The sequence below is a fragment of the Adiantum capillus-veneris genome, chromosome 18 (genome assembly GCF_014529385.1).
Source record: "Adiantum capillus-veneris isolate H3 chromosome 18, ASM1452938v2, whole genome shotgun sequence".
NCBI lineage: Eukaryota > Viridiplantae > Streptophyta > Polypodiopsida > Polypodiales > Pteridaceae > Adiantum > Adiantum capillus-veneris.
In genome coordinates, this window is record NC_140948.1 from 100,848,749 (window position 1) to 100,869,119 (window position 20,371).

General features: G+C 47.4%; 1 protein-coding gene across 6 annotated transcripts in view; it reads right to left on the reverse strand.

Moving 5' to 3' along the window:
- Positions 1–20,371, reverse strand: part of LOC147436096 (calcium-transporting ATPase 8, plasma membrane-type-like) — a 245,024-nt gene that overhangs the window by 74,408 nt on the left and 150,245 nt on the right. For all 6 annotated transcript variants that reach the window (XR_015185155.1, XM_086488995.1, XM_086488992.1 and 3 more), the window contains 3 exons: positions 19,987–20,082; positions 19,799–19,912; positions 17,770–18,000 (listed from right to left, as the gene is read on the reverse strand). Coding sequence is in view for 5 of the 6 variants with exons in the window: in XM_086488995.1 (XP_086345121.1) it covers positions 17,770–18,000; positions 19,799–19,912; positions 19,987–20,082 (441 nt within the window). In the remaining variant the exon portion in view is untranslated. The remainder of the gene's footprint in view (positions 1–17,769; positions 18,001–19,798; positions 19,913–19,986; positions 20,083–20,371) is intronic.

Genomic DNA, 20,371 nt, shown 5'->3' on the forward strand with positions numbered 1-20,371 from the left:
GTATCCTTGGGCAAAGATTGAATAGAAACTACATAACAAGGCATAGAGTTTGAACCACTCAAGCAGGTCCTCCTCTGGCCCGTCAGGTGGGGTAGGATGTTCCAGTTCGGGGTTGGACTCCGCTGACATAGAACTATAATGCACTATTGGATCCATGCCTCCTTCGAGTTGAATGGGTTTCAGCGGGGAGCTAGGAGTATATATCCACATTGCGTCATTTCCCCAATCATGTAGTGCTTTAGTGTGCCGCAGCCATGGTCTACCGATGAAAAAAGGAAAGCCGCTCTCAACCTGCAGAGGCAGCTTGTCCACTATGCGCAAGGAGCAGACAGTCCTCTTGTCGTCCAAAGTCACTGTGAATGGGGCGGGCTTAGTAGACTGGAGACCCAATGCCAGCATAGTGAACTCAGGCATCAAGTTGATGCCAGATCCACCATCCAAGATTACACCTGAGAATTAGCGCCCTAGAATAGACACAGTGAGACGAGGACTATTGTAATCAATGAGAGGAGCAGTAGGATAGGAGATCATGTAGGACCCTGAGGGTTGCACTGGGAGGTGCCCACCTCTAGACCTTGCACTGGGGTATAGAGATTGAATGATTGTAAGGGTGTCACTTTGAAGATTTTCATTTAGCCAAAGCATGTCGTGAGTGACACTTGTTGAAAGGTATTCTTCAAGATAGTCTCTATTGTAGGCTTATATCTTTTGATCAGGGCCTTCTCTAGTACCTTGCTCTGCTGCAAGTGGGCCAATGCTTCCAAGAAGGCCCTATCAATATCAGACAGCATGGAGATAGGTCGGTCTTTGGAACCAATAGTTATCAGCTGCTGGAGGTAGACTAGGTTGTGAAACTCGGGATGGAAGAGTTGGACCTTCTGGAAGGCTGAGACCAAGGGCTACCCTTCGTGCCCGAGTGAGGACACCAGCGGGCTCCTCCACCTGCTACAGTTTGTCCTGAGGGGTAACCACATGAGTAGTAGGTAACGGCTGAGGGATGGTGCTCACCGCTATCAAGTTGATCTTTGGAAACGTGAACTTCGGTTGGTTTTGACTCGGGCTCGAAGATGTGGGACGTCCGTTGTTTAAAACAATCCTTATTGTAGTGATCCTTAGCCTTAGGGAAATGACAACAAGGAGGAGACTACCTCATGACTCTTGGGAAGTCCATCTGACCCCTTGACTTCTCTTCATTGGGAACTAGCAGCACTGAAGTTACAACAAGCTCTTCAAGAGGAGAGATCCTTTTCTTTTCGACAGGAGAAGCCTCCACATCAAGAGGATTTGGACTAGATCAAGCGAGAGCTACAAGAGCTCAGGGCTCAGTGAGAGTTTAGGGTTGTGGCCAATGTAGCTCATGTCGCTCTCCAAGGAATCCTCCACATGGATGCCCCCTTCGGGCTGATTGCCACCTCTATGAAAAATTTGGACATGAAGACAAGGATTGTTACTACCTATAGGGATTGGGGAAAGTACAACAAAGCCTTCTTCCTACTTTTCGACACGGGTTATCACCTGCATCTAACATGGTTTCCCCATATGGCCATCCAAGCTTACATGCCACCCTTGCTGAATATACCCCCTATGCAAGGTATGCAAAGAAACTTTCCATCTCAAAGATTTTATCATGCTAATGCTCCCTCACCCCCTCAGAGCTTCTACACCTCAGCCTCCACTTGGAGGAACGACCACCTCGTCCCCCACCTCGCCTGTCCCATCGGCCCATTTTGTGCTACAAATGCGGGGAATATGGGCATTACCAAAGCAAATGTCCTTTGTCCGAAGGGTTTCCTCCTTGCCGTCATTGCCCTAAGGTTCATGATCACTACAGTAAGAATTGTTCAAAAGAACGTGCATCTACATCTTTGAGCCCAAGTAAGAGCCAACCTGAATTCACCTTTTCCAAAATCAATCTGACTGTAGTTAGCATCATCCCTCAAATATGACCTTCTACTCATGGGGTGGCCCCTCATGACAAGGTCCTCATCAGGTAGAGGAGCCCAGTGGTGTCCTCACTTGAGCTACAGGCAGCCCTCCGTCTCAGCCTTCCAACAAGTTCCACTCTTCCACCCACTATCTCATCAATCAATACCCCGCTTCTAGAGGTTGACAAGCCATCCCCTAGTGCCAAGAGAGACTCTTCATCTCTGCTCTCCGATATTTATGGGTCTTTCTTAGAAGAAATTGCCGACCTACAACAGTTCAAGGAAACAGAGGAGGCATTGATCCAAAGAGAAAAGCTTGCATCCGAAACTATCTTGCAGAATAGCTTTCAACAAGTGTCACTCTATGACATGCTCTAGCTAGATGCAGGTTTTTGAAGTGACACCCTTGCAGTTATTGCCACAAACTGGTGACGTGGCAGGCCCCCAGACACACCTTGCTGACGTGGCACAACTCCGTAAAATGCGCCGATAGGTTGGCATGGCAAACTGTACGGACGCCCGCAATTTGCGTTGACTGCTGACGTGGCAGATTCTCCACAAAACACACTGGTCTGCTGACATGGCAGTATGTACGGATCTCCGCAATTAACGCTGGCCAGCTTTTGGGAATAATGCTTTTGAATTTGAGAAGCTTTTAGTAAAAAGATTTTTGGGGCTCTGCTTTTGGGCATCCATTGTAAGAATAAATAGGTCCTTTGGGACTCACTTCTCTGAGCCTCTGGACGCAGAGTCTGAGAGTAAGTACCCATGGACTCTCTTGTACTTTGCACACAAATTAATGTAAAAAGAAATACCGAAAGGGACGCCAGTCTTTGGGGCCAATACCTGTTGGCACGGAACTACGCCGGTCCGTGTCGTCTTTTGTGAACTCTTTTGAAGTGAATCTCTATTGTGTTGCAGTAGAATTTAGACTTGGCGTGTCCAAGTTTGTTACAGTGGTATCAGAGCGTGACCGATTTCTCTTCTACTAGGAAATCCGATCCTTTTCTCGCGACACTTACCAATTCCAACAAGAATCAGTCGACTTCTTCTACACCTGCTGATGCGGGAGGAGATCACGGAGAAGATTCAACCGAATTAATAGAGGAAGAGTACGAGCCACCTCGGCCTACTTAGTACAAACTTCAAGAGATGGAACGTCGACAATAGGTTGACGAGTGCACAAAGCAGATGATTAAATTTGCGAAGGATCCTCAGTTTGCAAAATTTTTGTCTCAGCAATCCATCGCAAAAGTGCACACCCAGTGGCAGAAAGCCACTGAACCACCCATCAAACCGGCAATCAAGAAACCTCCTTCTTGGAGGATGTTTACAGAACAAGAACTCCAGGAGGTGGTTCAGATTTATATCAATCAGCTTTTGGACGTGAACAATCAATCCAAAAAGCAAGTAAAAAAGCACAAGAGGGGACTAAGAACCCTGGTTATTTGGGCCGTCAATCTTCTTTTGTATCCGCAAGAAAGCAGAAGAAGCGTGTCCGCTTTGACGGACTACCCAATTCTTCTTCTTCTTCTTCTTATGACAGTTCTTCTAGCTCTTCTGACTACTCGGGCGATGAGGACAAAAAGGGCAAAAAGAGAAGCAAAAAGCAAAGCTTCGCAAAGGGCAAGAAAAAGGCAAAGAAAACCCAGATTTTGCCCAGTCTCCGATAGTTCTACTCAGGAGTCATCCTCCGACGGTTTGGACTCCGATGACCATATGTTTTTATGCAAAAAAGAAGCATTTTTACCGAGCCAACCAATATGACTTCCTCGAAGACAAAAGCAAGAAAGCAAAAGAATTCAGAGAAGGTGGACAATCGATTAAATTTGAATCCTTTTTTGGTTTCCGAGATACTCCGAGGACTTTGGCCTTCATCGAGCAGTTTGGCATAGCCTTCTCTGGAGGGAATCACTCCGAGCACTCCAAGATTAGGAGGGCTGCATCTTTTCTTAAAGGAAATGCTCAAACATGGTGGTCCACTCTTCTTCTGAGGAAGAAAGCTCTAGTCAAGTGGTTGAAATTCAAAAGGCTCTTTATTTCTTCTTGGCTGACCCAGGAGTACGAACGAGATATACGAACGGCTTGGAACCATCTTCGGATGACCAAGGGAGATTCTTTGGACGCTTATTGCGAGAGATTTTGGGACTCTTTTCTACCAACCTCTTCATTTAAGAAGGTCTCTTTTAAGGAACGGATTGAGCGGTTTTGCTACGGACTCCCTACAGAGATCCGAGACTATTACCTTGAACAAAAGCCGGGTATGGGTGAGAGGGGGCAAGGGGAAGGTCTAGATGGTGAGTAGGGGCGAGAGAAGGTGGGGGGTGTGTAGTGGCTAGAATAGTTATGGGTTGCATGGGGGAACTTCACAGAAATCTCGTGTGGTGAAAGATTTAAAAATACATGCCGATGTGAACAATCCAATCATACAAGTGCAACTACACTAGCAGAACAAGACTTAGATTGGCTGACAGAAATCTCTTGTCGATGGCAAGAGTTTTTGTCTGGCCACATCCAAAGCTCTGGTCTCTGGGCTGGTGTTGTCAGAGTCAACCAAGTTGACTTCATTTACTGGGTCTGGACGTTGGTCTTCATTTACTCCGTCTAGAGAGGGCACGACGGAAGATGTTCCGGTAGGTGAAGAGGATACCACGTTTTGGAGTGTAGAGACATTAGGAGCTGGTGGCTAATCAATATTGAATTCTGCATATGTTTCTTGTACATCCTTGGGGAAGCTCGACAAAGGGTGGCAAACTCACCTCTGTGTCTGATAAAGTCAAAGGAGCTGGGCGTGATTAACTAATCCTTATTGCAATCATGTCTATTGAGATTTATGAGACCGAAATGCCGCAGCCATTTTTTCTTTCAGTTCCTGCACTCAAACAAGTCAAGTACAAATTAATCATTAGCATTTTCGAGAATTCCGGTTATAAAGTCATACAAAATCGGAGTAATCTGTTGACAAAGAAGCGGAGTGACACCCCTCTTGTGCAAACCCGCTACACTAGATTCACCCTCGCTGAAGTCGGGGTTCTATTGGAGTAGACTATGCTAAACCGAATGCTTCAAGGGAAAGTTCCAATATCTGAGGAGTATTTGCTAGGTCCTCCTCCATTCACTTCGCATCCAATGCAGGATAGTTCTTGAACTTAACCAAGAACCGCCTAATCACTTTACCTTTTATCTTTCTGTCCTTGTGTGCAAATATCTGTTTTGGAACGAGTATCTCCTCGCTTTCCTCCACTTCGGGTTGCTCATCAAGCTCCCCATTATCGGGCACATTGCCTTTAAAAGGCTTCAATAGACTCACATGAAAAGCATTGTGAATCTTCCTAGTATCGGGCAACTTGAGTCTAAAGGAGACATCATTTATCTTTTCTCTTTTATCTGGAAAGGGTCATAATACCTCATGCCGAGCTTTGGAAAAAGCCGCTCCTTTCTTCTTAAGCGTGGCTTCTCAAAACATAAGAGCACCCAATCGTCTTCCTTTAATTTCAAATCTCGTCGATGTCGACTTGTTGCCTTCTTATGTTGTTCTTGAGATTTCGCTAAAGCCTCCCCGACCTTGGCAAAAGCAGTGTCCAAGTCTCTCGTGTACTAGTCAGCTTCAAAAAATTTATCTTTTGTGCTAAGGAAGGGTGGAACCTTCAGAGCACCTTCAATGATCTCAAATGATGCCTTCTTGGTCAAAGCGTGGATCGTGTTATTGTAGAAAAATTCCACCAAGGTCAAAAAAATTTCCCAATGAGTCTTCTGATTAGAAATGTAAGACTTTAAAAAATCCAGAACAGTTGAATTTGCAATCTTAAATTGCTCATCTATCTGTGGGTGAAATGATGATGAGAACTGCAACCGTGTGCCAATGTTCTTCCAAATAGCCGTCCAAAACAAATTCGTGAATCGGGGATCTCTGCCAGAGACTATTGTCTCATACATGCCATATAGTCTGAAAATCTGTGAAATGAACAATCACGCTAAATGATCCGACTTGACTGTTTTCTTCATTGGAATGAAGTGAGCTTGCTTGCTGAATCTGCCGATGACTCCAAATGCCATCATGTCCACTCTGTGTCTTTGAAAGATCAAAAATGAAATCCATAGCAATACTTTCCTAGGGGCGGGTGGGAATGGGTAAAGGCTGTAACAATCCTTGTGTCTTATGCTTGTCAAACTTGACCTTTTGGCATACTAAGCAACTGTGTACAAAGTCGTCCACATCTTTCTTGAGTCTCGGCCAAAAGAAGTAACACTCCAGAACTTTCAAGGTGGTGCCGATGCAACGATGACCCGTAAAAGGTGGAGAATGTCCAGAACCTTTTCCCTCAACCGTTGTATAATACACAACATCGTTTTCTTCATCAAGTAGCCATCCCGTATGGAATATCCCGCTACTACCTCACCATTCTATAATCGAGTGAATCCATCCAAAAAATCTAGATCTGTGGTGTACTGTCCTCGAAGCTTCTATGATGAATCGCGGAAATAGCCAAGACTAGGTGTAGCAGGGCTACAGTGTCACTTCACAGGACAAACAGACAGTTGGACAGTTAGTACAGTTGGTCTAGGCTGTTTCACACTGGACGGACCCTCTGGGCTGGGAGTGACACGTGGCAGTGGGGCAGGATACCGACGGTGGTCTAGTGGACATCGTGGCCAGGTCACCACATGGTTGACATTTATGAGCCTTTGGTGGCCCTTTATGGTGGTACATATGAGTAGTAGCGGTTGGTCATCGCGATTATCATCTTCACCTCTGGTCTAGCGACGCGGTTGTCGAGAGTGAGTCTTTACACAGAGCACGTCTTCACCATCCCTGCACATCTGAGCCTCGACAACCCCATTGTACTTGTGAGTCCTGGGTTGTGAGTCCTGGGCTGGAGCTGAGTGTGCTGCCACGCCAGAGTCTGTATCAGTCTTTGAGATAGTCGAGTCATATGTTCTGGTCTGCTGTTGTGTCTTTGTGAGCTCTGTTGACGTCTATTGTTTCCTTTCTGCTCTGTCTGTTTGAGGAGATTCAGTCCGTTTGAGTGAGATTGTCACGCACATTGCACTGAGGACCACCCACTGTAGAGAGCACGACACATTATCCGCGCTACAGGTGCTCTCATTTTGGCGATCACGGTGGGACCTCAACTGAAATCTCACTCTGTGAGGTGCAAATCTTGAAGCTAGTTGGGTCTATCCAGCTTCGCCGACCTTGCCTTGCATTGTTCTCCTCTCGCCTGGTCTGGAACAGATTAAGCGCGAGCTAGAAGAGCTCAAGTGTCAGCAAGAGACTAAGGCTACGGTTTGGTGTAGCTCACGCCGCTCTCTAGGGCACCCTCCACAGGAATGCCCCCTTCGGGTTTACTGCCACTTCTGTGAAAAATCTGGACATGAGGATAAGGATTGTTACTACCTCAAGGGATTGCGACAAATACAACAAAGTCTTGGTCCTTCTCTCTAGCAAGGGACAGCACCTGCGTCCAACATGGTTTCTACCTGTGGCCATCCACACCATATGCCACCTTTGCTGACAGCCCCTCCTATGCAAGGTATGCAAAGTACTTTTCCCTCTCACAGCTTTTATAATACCCATGCTCCCTCATCTCCTCAAAGCTTCTATGCCTCCACCTCCAACTCAATGCACTAGGAGCAAGGACCACCTCGCACTTCGACTCGTCCTTTGAATCGGCCCATTTTGTGCTACAGATGCGGGGAATATGGGCATTACCAAAGCAAATGCCCCCTGCCAGAAGGGTCCCCTCCCTGCCGTCATTGCCCCAAAACGAAGGATCACTACAGTAAGGATTTCCATAAAATTCGTGCATCCACGGCTTCAAAGCCAGAATGAGTTTGCCTTTCCCAAGCTCAATTTGATAGCAGTTTGCACTGTTTCTCAGCCGCCCCCTTCTACCCACGTGGTTACCCCTCAAAATAAGCCGCCGCAGTTGGCAGAGGAGCCATCGGGCGTCCTCACTCGGGCCCAAAGAGCCACTCTCGGTCTTAGCATTCCATCAAGTTCAACTCCCCCACACATTCTCACGCCAGTGAATACCCTGTCTGCAACTGTTAACAAGCAATCCCCTCGTGCCATGAAAGAATCCAAACCTTTGCTCTCCGATATTGATGAAGCTTTCTTGGAAGCAGTTTCCGATTTGCAAAACATCAAGATACCATAAGAACAACAGGTAGAAAAAGAGAAGCTTACAGCAGAGACAGTCTTGAAGAACACTTTCCAACAAGTATCCCTTTATGACATGTTGCGGCTAGATGCAAATTTTAGAAGTGACACCCTTGCTGTTATTCAGTCACTTTATCCTAGAGCAGGTCCTAGTGGCGGGCACCTCCCCATGCAACCATCAGAGTCCTATATGATATCTAATCCTGCTGCTCCACTCACTGATTATAGAAGCCCTCGCCTGACAGTGTCCGTTTTAGGTCGGCAATTCTCAGGAGTGATAGTGGATGGTGGATCTGGCATTGTAGCAGGCTACAGTGTCACTTTCACAAGACACTCAGTTAGTACAGTTGGTCTGGTGTGAACCGTCGGGTCTGGTTCACATTGGACGGACTCTCTTGGGCTGGGCTGGGCAGTGACACGTGGCAGGATACGGACGGTGGTCTAGTGGACATCGTGGCCAGGTCACCAGCACCACTCACTTTGGAGATTGGCTTAGGTGGTTGACATTTATGGGCCATTGGGTCATTATCATCATCTGCTTCACATCATTATCTGGTACGGAGTCGTCTAGATAGAGTCTAGACACACAGCACTTCTTCACGCTCCCTGCACATCTGAGCCTCGACACCCCCATTGTACTTGAGAGTCCTGGGCTGGAGCTGAGTGTGCTGCCACGCCAGAGTCTGTATTAGTGCTTTAAGATAGTCGAGACATTTGTGTGGTCTACTGTTGCTGTTGTGTCTGTAAGCGTTGTTGTCTATTGTTTCCTATTTCCAGTTTGTTTTGAGTGAGATTGTCACGCACATTGCACTGAGGAGCACCCAATGTACAGAGCACGACACACTATCTGCGCAACAGGTGCTCTCATTTTGGCGATCACGGTGGGACCTCAACTAAAATCTCACTCTGTGAGGTGCAAATCTTGAAGCTAGTTAGGTTTATCTAGCTTCGCCTACCTTCGCCAACCTTGCCTTGCACTATTCTCCTCTCGCCTAGTCCAACTGGTCTAGTCCCCTCTCGCCTGGTCCAACTGGTCTAGTCCTCTCTCGCCCTGGTCCAACCTGTCCTCGTCCCTAGTCTAGACCTCCTCGACCCTGGTCTAGTCCTCCTCGTCCCTGGTCTCGTGCCTGGTCCAACCGGGTCTAGTCACTTACCTGGTCTGGTCTGGTGGAGTCTAGACCTGTCACAAGTTTTCTTGCCCCCAAGCTTGGTTGGATTGGTGGTCACTGCATGACACATACAAGGAGGTCAGTCGAGCGTCAAAGCGCACTACTGAGCCCTCTGAAGTACTATCACAGAAGACGACCTTTGACACCTTGTAGAAATCCTTCAACCTCATCACCTATACCTCCACATACCACATCACCCATTCCTTCATCAGGTTCCCCATCTTCCCGATCACCTTCTCCACTAAAGCTCTCTCCTATTCTGATACAGCAAGCTATAGAGCAACAGGCTCAGCAAGGAATCATGGAGCCACTAGCTAGTGTTTTGGCCAAGGTAAACATCAAGTTCCCTACCTTCAAAGGGCTTTCTTTAGAAGATGCTGACGACCATGCAAGAAGATTTGTATCTCTCTGTAGGGGACGTGGTCTGACCAAAGAAGATGCTTATTTGGTACTATTTCCATCCACCCTGGATGGCCTAGCAGATAAATGGTACAGTCAATTTGCAGAGAACCATTTTGCAACTTGGGCAGCCTTAAGACAGCAGTTTTGTGCAACTTTCAGGCCGGGTGACTACCAGGAGAAGGTGTTGGATGAGTTGGCCAACATGGTGCTCAAGCCTGAGGAGACTTTTGCAGAGCTTATGACTAAAACTAAGTCGCTGGTGGCCAAGCTCCCCCAACAACCAGGTGAATTCATGGTTAAAAAGTGGGTGGAGAAGGCGCTTCCCAAAACTTCTCAACAAAAACTCCGAGAGAGTCTCCGACCCGACGCCACTCTCGAGGAGTTCATCGCAGTTGTTACTAGGATAGAGGGGGCTAGGAAGCTGTTCAACAACTCTCCTCACATAGATACTCCCTCTGTGTTCTCGGAAGGTAGTCCTGCTGATCTTTTAACTTCTTTACGCAGGGAACTGGAAGCCCTAAAGTTACAGCGAGCTCTTCATGAGGAGAGGTCGTTCTCTCTAAGACAAGAGAAGCCTCCAAATCATGAGGCATTGGAACAGATAAAGCCCGAGCTAGAAGAGCTCAAGTGTCAGCAAGAGACTAAGGCTACGGTTTGCTGTAGCTCATGCCGCTCTCCAGGGCACCCTCCGCAGGAATGCCCCCTTCGGGTTTACTGCCACTTCTGTGAAAAATCTGGACATGAGGACAAGGATTGTTACTACCTAAAGGGATTGCACAAAATACAGCAAAGTCTTGGTCCTCTCCAACCAGGGTTAGCATCATCATCCAACATGGTTTCCCACTACGGCCATCCCAACTACATGCCACCTTTGCTCAATACCCCTGCTGTCCAAGGTATGTCAAGTACTTTCCCGACTCAAAATTTTTATAATGCTAATGCCAGCTCAACCCCTCCGAGCTTCTACACTTCAGCCTCCAACTCCATGCAGCAACCACCTCGTTCCCCGTTTCGTCCTTCCAATTGGCCCATACTCTGCTACAGATGTGGAGAATATGGGCATTATCAGAGCAAATGCCCTCTGCCAGAAGGCTCTTCTCCGTGCCAACTTTGCCCTGAGGCTAAGGATCACTACACTAAGGATTGTCCAAAACAACGCGCCTCTACCTCTGCGAGCCCAAGTCAGAGCCAACCTGAATTCACCTTTCCCAAGATCAATTTGATAGCAGTTAGTACCAACCCCAAGCCCCCACTTTCTGCCCATATGATTGCCTCTCAAGACAAGTTGCAGCTGGTAGAGGAGCCAGCTGGTGTCCTCACACGAGCTCAGAGGGCAGCCCTCGGCCTCAATCTTCCAGCAGGTACAGCCCTTTCCTCCCCAATGCCTACACCTCCTCCAGTACCTGACATGCCATCCCCTAGTGCTATGAAAGGATCTTTTACTATGCTCTCCGATATTGATGGGGCTTTCTTAGAAGCAGTTGGTGACTTACAAAAGATCAAGGAAACTGAGAAGACACCGATCCCAAGAGAAAAACCTATGGCAGAGACTATATTGAAGAATACCTTTCACCAAGTGTCATTGTATGACATGCTTCGACTAGATGTGAGTTTCAGAAGTGACACCCTTGCAGTTATTCAGTCACTTTACCCTGGAGCAGGTCCTAGAGGCGGGCACCTCCAAGTGCGAGAGTCAGAGTCCTATATGATATCCAATCCTGTTGCTCCACTCACTGATTATAGAAGCCCTCGCCTGACAGTGTCCGTTTTAGGTCGGCAATTCTCAGGAGTGATAGTGGATGGTGGATCTGGCATCAACCTGATGCCCGAGTTCACTATGTTAGCTCTAGGTCTACAGCCTACTCGCCCTGCTCCCTTCACAGTTACATTGGCAGACCAGCGGATAGTCTACCCAGTGGGCATAGTGGATAATGTGCCTCTGCAGGTACAAGACTTTACTTTTAACTTGGATTTTGTGGTGGTTGGTCTTCCCCAGGTTGAGGGCGGATTTCCCTTGCTTATTGGAAGACCGTGGCTGCGACACACTAAAGCACTCCACGATTGGGGAAATGATGCAATGTGGATACATAATTCTAGCCCCTCGATGCAACCCATTCTCTTAGAAGGTGGTATGGATCCCGTGGTGCAACATAGTTCTTTGTCCTTAGCTACCAGCCTTGAATTGGAACAGCCTACTCCACCTGACGGGTCAGATGAGGATCTGTTGGAGTGGTTGGATGCTACCAAATCTATGCTCTGTTTTGGAGTTTGGATTCACTCTTTGACTGAAGGTACACCCTCTTCCAATGAGACGCCTGATCCAGCTCAAAGGTCGAAGGTCATAGAAGCTACTCCTGATGTGCCCTTGGTGGAAGCCTTTGAATTTGGTGAGCCTATGAAGAATCATAGAAACGGGAAGAAATGCCCTAAAAAAGAGTTCAGCCCCCATCAAACATCAGCCCCATTGGTGTTTGCTTCTCCAACCAGAACGAAGCTAACCTCTGTCTAGCCAAATCCCTTCACAAACAGGTCCTGCTTGATGAATTCCCTGCTCCTCATAGTCGTCTTGCTGAGAATAGTTGGCTCTGTCCTCAACCTGCACTTTCAAAATGGTCTGACACAATCTCGCCCCTACCCACCCCTTCTTGCTCTCGCCCCTACCCTTTCCCTACTCGCCCCTACCCTCCCCCTCACACTCTCTCGCCCCTACACTCCCCTACTCGCCCCTACCCTACCCCCTACTCGCCCCTACCCTTCCCCTCACACTCACTCGCCCCTACCCTCCCCTACTCGCCCCTACCCTACCCCTCACACTCTCTCGCCCCTACCCTCCCCTACCCACCCCCTACTCGCCCCTACCCTACCCCCTACTCGCCCCTACCCTCCCCCTCACACTCTCTCGCCCCTACCCTCCCCCTACTCGCCCCTACCCTACCCTCTACTCGCCCCTACCCTACCCCTACTCGCCCCTACCCTTTCTTGCCCTCGCCCCTGCCGTACCCTACTCGCCCCTACCCACCCCCTCTCGCCCCTACCCTACCCTCCCCTCCCCTCCACTTCCCGCCTCGCCCCTACCCACTACCTCCCTTGCCTCGCCCCTACCTACCCCTTGCCCCTATCTAGCCTTCCCCACCCTTCTCAATGGCTCGATGCATTCACTTGGTTGCCATCCTGTTGCTGTGAAGGCATTTCTGTTCTGCCATCATGATGGAGCTACCTATAGCTTAACCCTATTTGCGGTGTTACTCGGGCTTATGGTCATCCCTCCCTGCGAGAAGAGTTTTGTTGCAAAAAAAGTGGCAAGTTCGTCTGCAACTGCAAGCATGGACCAAGTCATTTTACTATCACTATGGTTAGGGCAGATAATGATGCACTAGAATCAAACTGAGCTTCTCTCTTTGCTGTAGAACATCATTTTTTAGCAGTGCAGAGTCTTTAAACTCCACTTTTGGGCCTAGAACCTGCTTCATGAAGGATGTACAGATGCAGTACCTAATGGTTTTCTTTCACAGTTTTTTCAGTATTCCTCTCACCGGTCTTGTGGCGGGCAACCTGTAGCAGGCTACAGTGTCACTTTCACAAGACACTTAGTTAGTACAGTTAGTCTGGTGTGAACCGTCGGGTCTGGTTCACACTGGACGGACTCTCTTGGGCTGGGCTGGGCAGTGACACGTGGCAGGATACGGACGGTGGTCTAGTGGACATCGTGACAAGGTCACCACCACCACTCACTTTGGAGATTGGCTTAGGTGGTTGACATTTATGGGCCGTTGGGTCATTATCATCATCTGCTTCACATCATTATCTGGTACGGAGTCGTCTAGATAGAGTCTAGACACACAGCACTTCTTCCCGCTCCGTGCACATCTGAGCCTCGACACCCCCATTGTACCTGAGAGTCCTCGGCTGGAGCTGAGTGTGCTGCCACGCCAGAGTCTGTGTCAGTGCTTTAAGATAGTCAAGACATTTGTGTGGTCTACTGTTGCTGTTGCTGTTGTGTCTGTGAGCGTTGTTGTCTATTGTTTCCTGTTTTGAGTGAGATTGTCACGCACATTGCACTGAGGAGCACCCACTGTAGAGAGCACGACACACTATCTACGCTACAGGCATCAACCCGATGCCCGAGTTCACTATGTTAGCTCTAGGTCTACAACCTACTCGCCCTACTCCCTTCACAGTTACGTTGGCCGACCAGCGGACAGTCTACCCAGTAGGCATAGTGGACAATGTGCCTCTGCAGGTACAAGACTTTACTTTTAACTTGGATTTTGTTGTGGTTCGTCTTCCCTAGGTTGAGGGCGGATTTCCTTTGCTCATTGGAAGGCCATGGCTGCGACACAATAAAGCACTCTATGATTGGGGAAACGATGCAATGTGGATACATACTTCTGGCTCCCCGATGCAACCGATTCTTTTAGAAGGAGGTATGGATCCCGTGGTGCAGCAAGTTTCTTTGTCAATGGAAACCAACCCTCAACAAGAACAACCTACTTCACCTGAAGGGTCATACGAAGATCTGCTGGAGTGGTTAGAAGCTACCAAATCTATGCCGTGCTATGGAGTCTCTATTCACTCCTTGCCTAGAGGTACACCCTCTTCCATTGTTTCCACAGTAACTAACCCCAATGAGCCACCTGAGCCAGCTCAAAGGTTGAAGTTCATAGAAGTTACTCTGGATGCACCCTCGGGGGAAGTCTTTGAATTTAGTGAGCCTATGGAGGAAAATAGAAGTGGAAAGAAATCTCCTCGAAGTTCACCCAACATCAAAAATCAGCCCCATTGGTGTCTGCTTCTTCAAGAACAAAGCTCCCTTCACAGAGCTCGTCCTACCTGATGAATTCCATTCTCTTTATAGTTGTCCTGCTCATGGTGGCTGCGCTCTGTAGCATCTCCTCTTTCAACCAGGGGACCATGGATTTCATCTACTGCCCTACCCACCCCCTCTCTTACCCTCGCCCCTACCCTCCCCCTCCCCACTCTCGCCCCTACCCACTCCCTTCACCCTCGCCCCTACCCCTCCCCCTCCCCCCCTCGCCCCTACCCCTCCCCACTCTCGCCCCTACCCACCCCCTCCCCCCCTCGCCCCTACCCCTCCCCACTCTCGCCCCTACCCACCCCCTCGCCCCTACCCTCACCCTTCCTCGCCCCTACCCAACCCCCCTTCACCCTCGCCCCTACCCACCCCCTCTCTTACCCTCGCACCTACCCACCCCCTTCACCCTCGCCCCTACCCACCCCTCACACACTCGCCCCTACCCACCCCCTCTCGCCCCTACCCAGCCCCCCCCTTGCCCCTATCCACCCCCTCCCTTCCACTCGCCCCTAACCAGCCCCCTATCTATGCTTCCCCACCCCTCTCAGCCTCAGCATGTTTTCCCCCCCACCCCGCAATTTCCCCCCCCCCCCCACTCCGCATCATAGCTGACTCTCAACTTTCACTTGGTTGCCATCCTGGAGCAAGTTTTTCCTCACCCCAGCCTGCATGATAAGATGACTCGATGATTGCCATCCGTTCTGTTCTGCTATCATGATGGAGCTTAACCCTATAGCTTAACCCTATTTGCGGTGTTACTCGGGCTTATGGTCATCCCACCTTTCGAGAAGAGTGTTGTTGCAAAAAGTGTGGCAAGGTTCATCTGCAACTGCAAGCATAGACCAGGTCATTTTCCTATCACTATGGTTAGGGCAAATAAAGATGCACTGGAATAAAACTGAGCTTATCTGTTTGCTGGAGAGCATCTTTTTTTTGCCAATTGGGATTCTTGGATTATGCAATCGTACTGAGTCCCGCCTATTCAAAGCTTAAAACGTTTGCAAGCAGTGTAGTGTGTTTAAAATCCACTTTTGGGCCTAGAACCTGCTTCAAGAAAGATGTAGAGATCCAGTACCTAATGGTTCTCTTTCACAGTTTTTTCAGTATTCCTCACCAGGACGGTGAGCAGTCTTGTGGCGGGCAACCTGTAGCAGGGCTACAGTGTCACTTTACAGGACAGGTAGACAGTTGGACAGTTAGTACAGTTGGTCTAGGCTGTTTCACACTGGACGGACCCTCTGGGCTGGGAGTGACACGTGGCAGTGGGGCAGGGTACCGACGGTGGTCTAGTGGACATCGTGGCCAGGTCACCACATGGCTGACATTTATGAGCCGTTGGTGGCCCTTTATGGTGGTACATATGAGTAGTAGCGGTTGGTCATCGGGATTATCATCTTCACCTCTGGTCCAGCGACGCGGTTGTCGAGAGTGAGTCTTTACACAGAGCACGTCTTCACCATCCCTGCACATCTGAGCCTCGACAACCCCATTGTACCTGTGAGTCCTAGGCTAGAGCTGAGTATGCTGCCACGCCAGAGTCTGTATCAGTCTTTGAGATAGTCGAGTCATATGTTCTGGTCTGCTGTTGTGTCTTTGTGAGCCCTGCTACTAGTACTTTCTTTACTACGGAAATAGTGGAAAAAGCCATTGATAAGATGAAGACAAGAAGAGCATATGATCATGAGGTATACCAGTGCACATGTAGACGTGGCTCGTAATGATCACAGTAGCAGAGGATGAGGAGGAGTAGCAGTGTTATTTATTGAGGAGTTACACCCTATCATCCAGGTAGTTCGCAGAGATGAGAGTTCCCAATACATGTGGGCCATAGTTGGAGGAGAAGAGGGCAAAGATCTCTACATTGCATATGTTACTTCCCTCTTAGCACATCTCATTATGCTTTGCCTAAGGGGCAGTCGCCATACATGATACTAAACGAGGATATTTGGGAGTTCTCGAGGGATGGAGATGTCATCCTACTTGGGGATTTCAATACTAGGATAGCATGTCATCAAGCATCTTTCTTTGACACTTCCGAGGAGATGTTGAGAGAGCTCGACTCCAGAGAGATGGGGCTCTCCGGGACCTCAAAGGATGCTGAGGAATTTACAGAATATGTGAGATATCTGATTGAGATGGGCATAGCACATGGATTGGCTATTTTGAATGGCCTTGATAGATACTACGGTTCAGGCAGCTTCACTTGGTTTCCTCATAGACATGGTGCTAGCACTATGGATTATGTTTTGGCTCCCACATCACTTATACCATGCATTCAAGACTTATCAATCTCGCCCAAACCTATTGGAGTGGCTATAGATCATGCTCAAATATCTTCTACAGTAGATTCTACTTACACTATTGGTGGCTTTAATCATGCAACACATCCCCATCCGAGATACCACTTCTGCAAAGTGATAGATGGAGTGTATATGGAAGAGCTCTATAGTCTTCTAGCAAGGGAGAATCCCCATAGACCCTTGTCAGAGCTCACTGAGATATTGAGAGAGACGATACACACAGCAACAGTCATAGCTATTCCCCACTCTCAACCTAGTGAGAGACCACGGTCTGGAAGCATGCCTCAGAATAGTGGAAATGATGATGAATGTCGAGAGACGGGAGTCCGACTACAGAGAGAGGTGGCTTCGGGAGAGATCACACATGGGAAGTTGTGTATACTCTTCCGCCGCTGGCGAAAGAAGAGTATACGCGACTGCCCATGTGTGATCTCTCCCAAAGCCACCTCTCTCTGTAGCAGAGCAGCTACCATTGCTAGACCCGCCGGAGCCGTGTCTTCCCACTTCTACTTTCTTCACAGCAGAGATGGTGAGGCAAGCCATTGACAGATTGCACATAGAGAGGGCACAGGATCATGATGGTATAGTGGCAAATCATTTTATACATGCTAGGGATCATATTGATGGTTTGTTTGCCTTCTCTCTCTTTCTCTTGCATTCTCACCTTCACATCCCTCCCTACCTTCCCTCCCCCTGTAACCACTGAAACATGAGCAAGGTTGCAAAAGAATTGGGGGATGAAGGGCCAAGAAGAAGACGTTGGAGTATGGGACAGAGTGGCTACACGCAGAGAGCTGCACACATGGATCAGCAGCATGATGCATCACAGGGCCTCTGAAAGACCCTTTGACGAAAGTTGCAACTTTGTAGATAGGTCAATTCAAGCTTAAAGGGAGGACCACCCCTTCCATAGTAGGCATTAATATATGGAGTAATATAGGACCTAGAAGCAGTAAGTGTATTTCAATAATTATAATGTTTTTGAATAAAAACTCACCATGATGCCTGCCACTTGACATTTATGCACAGCATCTGTCACACCTGGCCTTAGAGGATCTTTGATTCCAACAATAGCCAAACATATCAAGTTTTGATCTGGGATCTCTGGCTGTGGCTTTTTGACTTTCAATACCTGGCTTTCATGCTCTGCTAGCTCCTTACATGCAAAGCAAAGAGTTCGAAGTGCAGAGTTTGCAAAAGTAACAATAATTCCTTCAAGCTCTTCCATCTACAAACAGAAAAGCACAAAGTCAGTGTTTGCAAGACAACTCTGTGAGTACCTGTAAGTTACTCATACATACTCCAACAACATTCTCTTATTTATCTTTTCCACATCATGAAGGATGTACAACCTTAGTTAGTATTAAAAGTGTTTTCAATAAGTAGCTGATGAAACTCCGTGCTAAATAATGTGGACTATATGAAGTGAATGGGGTGTATAATTGAAGCTAATATCCCACCACATTGATATAGGATCATCCAAATGAACCTTGATCAGAAAGATGCAGACGTTCTCAATAAGCCATCCAGGACTTGAAACGCTGTTGTTCTTTAAGTAATCACACTGAACTACAAGAGTTGAGATTTAACATACATTTACCCAATTCCAAAGGCCAGACATAATTGAATAGCAGAGGGAACATGAACAGACTTATCATTTCATAATGCTAAAAGAAGAAGTTGTTTCCTTCAGCTATCAGGTTAACACTTCATCTGAGAGGGGCAACCTCATTTTTCCTATTAACCAGCTCTAGAGTCTTAGGCTTAATAAAACTTCCTTTCAACCAGAAAAAAGAGAGTGATTTGATGTATGTGAATTCATGGCCCATAACATTACCTGCTACGCTGTAAGAGGAGCTTCAAGCAGCGCTGAACGATCTCATGTCCTTGGTAACAATGCCCATTGGCTAGCAGCAAAAAAGCCAACTTTCCACCAAGACTTACTTGGAAGGTGCATGCTGTTTGGATGTAACACAACTTGCAGGGTCAGACAGCAAATGCAAATGGTTTGCAGATCCACATTTTGGTACTTAATAGGAAGTGTCTGTATCCACTCATTCTCGACCTATCACTGCGGTGGCACTCAAATTACATTCTACATTATGCTAAGAAGGCCCTGCATGCTAACTCTATGTCGGGAAAGAGCTACTCCTCTCTCTGAAAGAGCTTTTTAACACTTGCAGGTAATCTTTGACAATTGCTATAAACTAATTGCCGTCTTCCAGAAGTTCCAGAGACCAAGAGATCTCTGAACTGGGTGTCCCAATCATCATCAGCCCACTGAAAACAGTCCCATGTCCTGCTGTTCTTTCACACTTCTAACTGTAGAAACCAGGCTCAGGAAACCTTCTGAAGTCTCTCCATAATGACAATGCTCAAAAACTGGAAAGATCATTGATATTTTCATGATAGAAAATTAGCAATCCCCTTCCAAGATTTAGTCTACAACAGGTGGCAAATAAGCTAAGCCAGCATTTATCATTTATTATTAGAGACCCAAATAAAGGCTCGAATTTGATCAAAATGCTCCTCTGAATTTCCTTTCTGGGTTCCTTCCATATAATCTGAACCATATACCAAGAGAAAAGCTCACAGTTATGCATGCACAAAAAGGAACTCTGTCTAAACCAGAGAGGCATACTTAAACAGAGTACCCTCAGGAAGGTCCAAGTGTCTCTAATAGAAGGTTTTGCTAAGATCAAATGTAACAAGGGAAGGTGAATAAAAAAGAGTGACACAAATTGCTATCGTAATGATCACTTGGGCATGAACAAGGTGACTTTGTAAACAAGGTGAAAGCCAACCACCGGTTCCTACCTCACAAGCCAAACCTGTTAGTAAAGCTGTTGCAAGCCAATATAAACCAGCCATAAAGGCAAGTTTTTTGCCTCAAACAGGGGAACTGGAATTCTTGGCTGTCCAATTGGTTTTCATGTTCAGAGCAATGATGTCCTAGCTAGGCATGCCCATAGATCACGCATTATTGCTGTCCACCTTCATTTCTTCAATGAAAGATAGTAAGTAACCTTTTCTTTTTTGAGATCATGGATATTTCCCTCTGCATCAATATATCTGGTACACTGTTTCAGTAAGACCTCCGAAGCTCCCTTCCAATGAACCCAAATACTTCCATTTTTCTCCTGATTTACGAGGGTCACCAATCACACATTTTTTTGATGATATGTAATAGAAACACAAGAGAATACTGGTTTACCTCAATCACCACTCCCATGCGTTTCTTGGTCGAATTGAAAGTGTCAACACAGATAATTGTGTTCTCTTTCTGAATGTCATCAAATACGGCTCCTAGCTACATATTCAAGAATCAATATTAGAGGGTTCATTCCTCATGGATCTTTCAGGAAAACAACACAAGATTTTTCATCATCAATTTTCCTTATTCCACATTAAGAGATAGATCATAGAAATAGAAAATATGAAAAATGCGCTCCATCTTCAGCCGAGACATGAGGTGTGCAGAGCGGAGTAGTAGTGCTAGAAGGCAACAACAGGACAAGGGGAAGACCTGGTACGTAGCCAGCCAAGTCTTCTTTCTGATTAAATTTGTTTTTCCACCTAACTCTCGTGACTGTATTCCT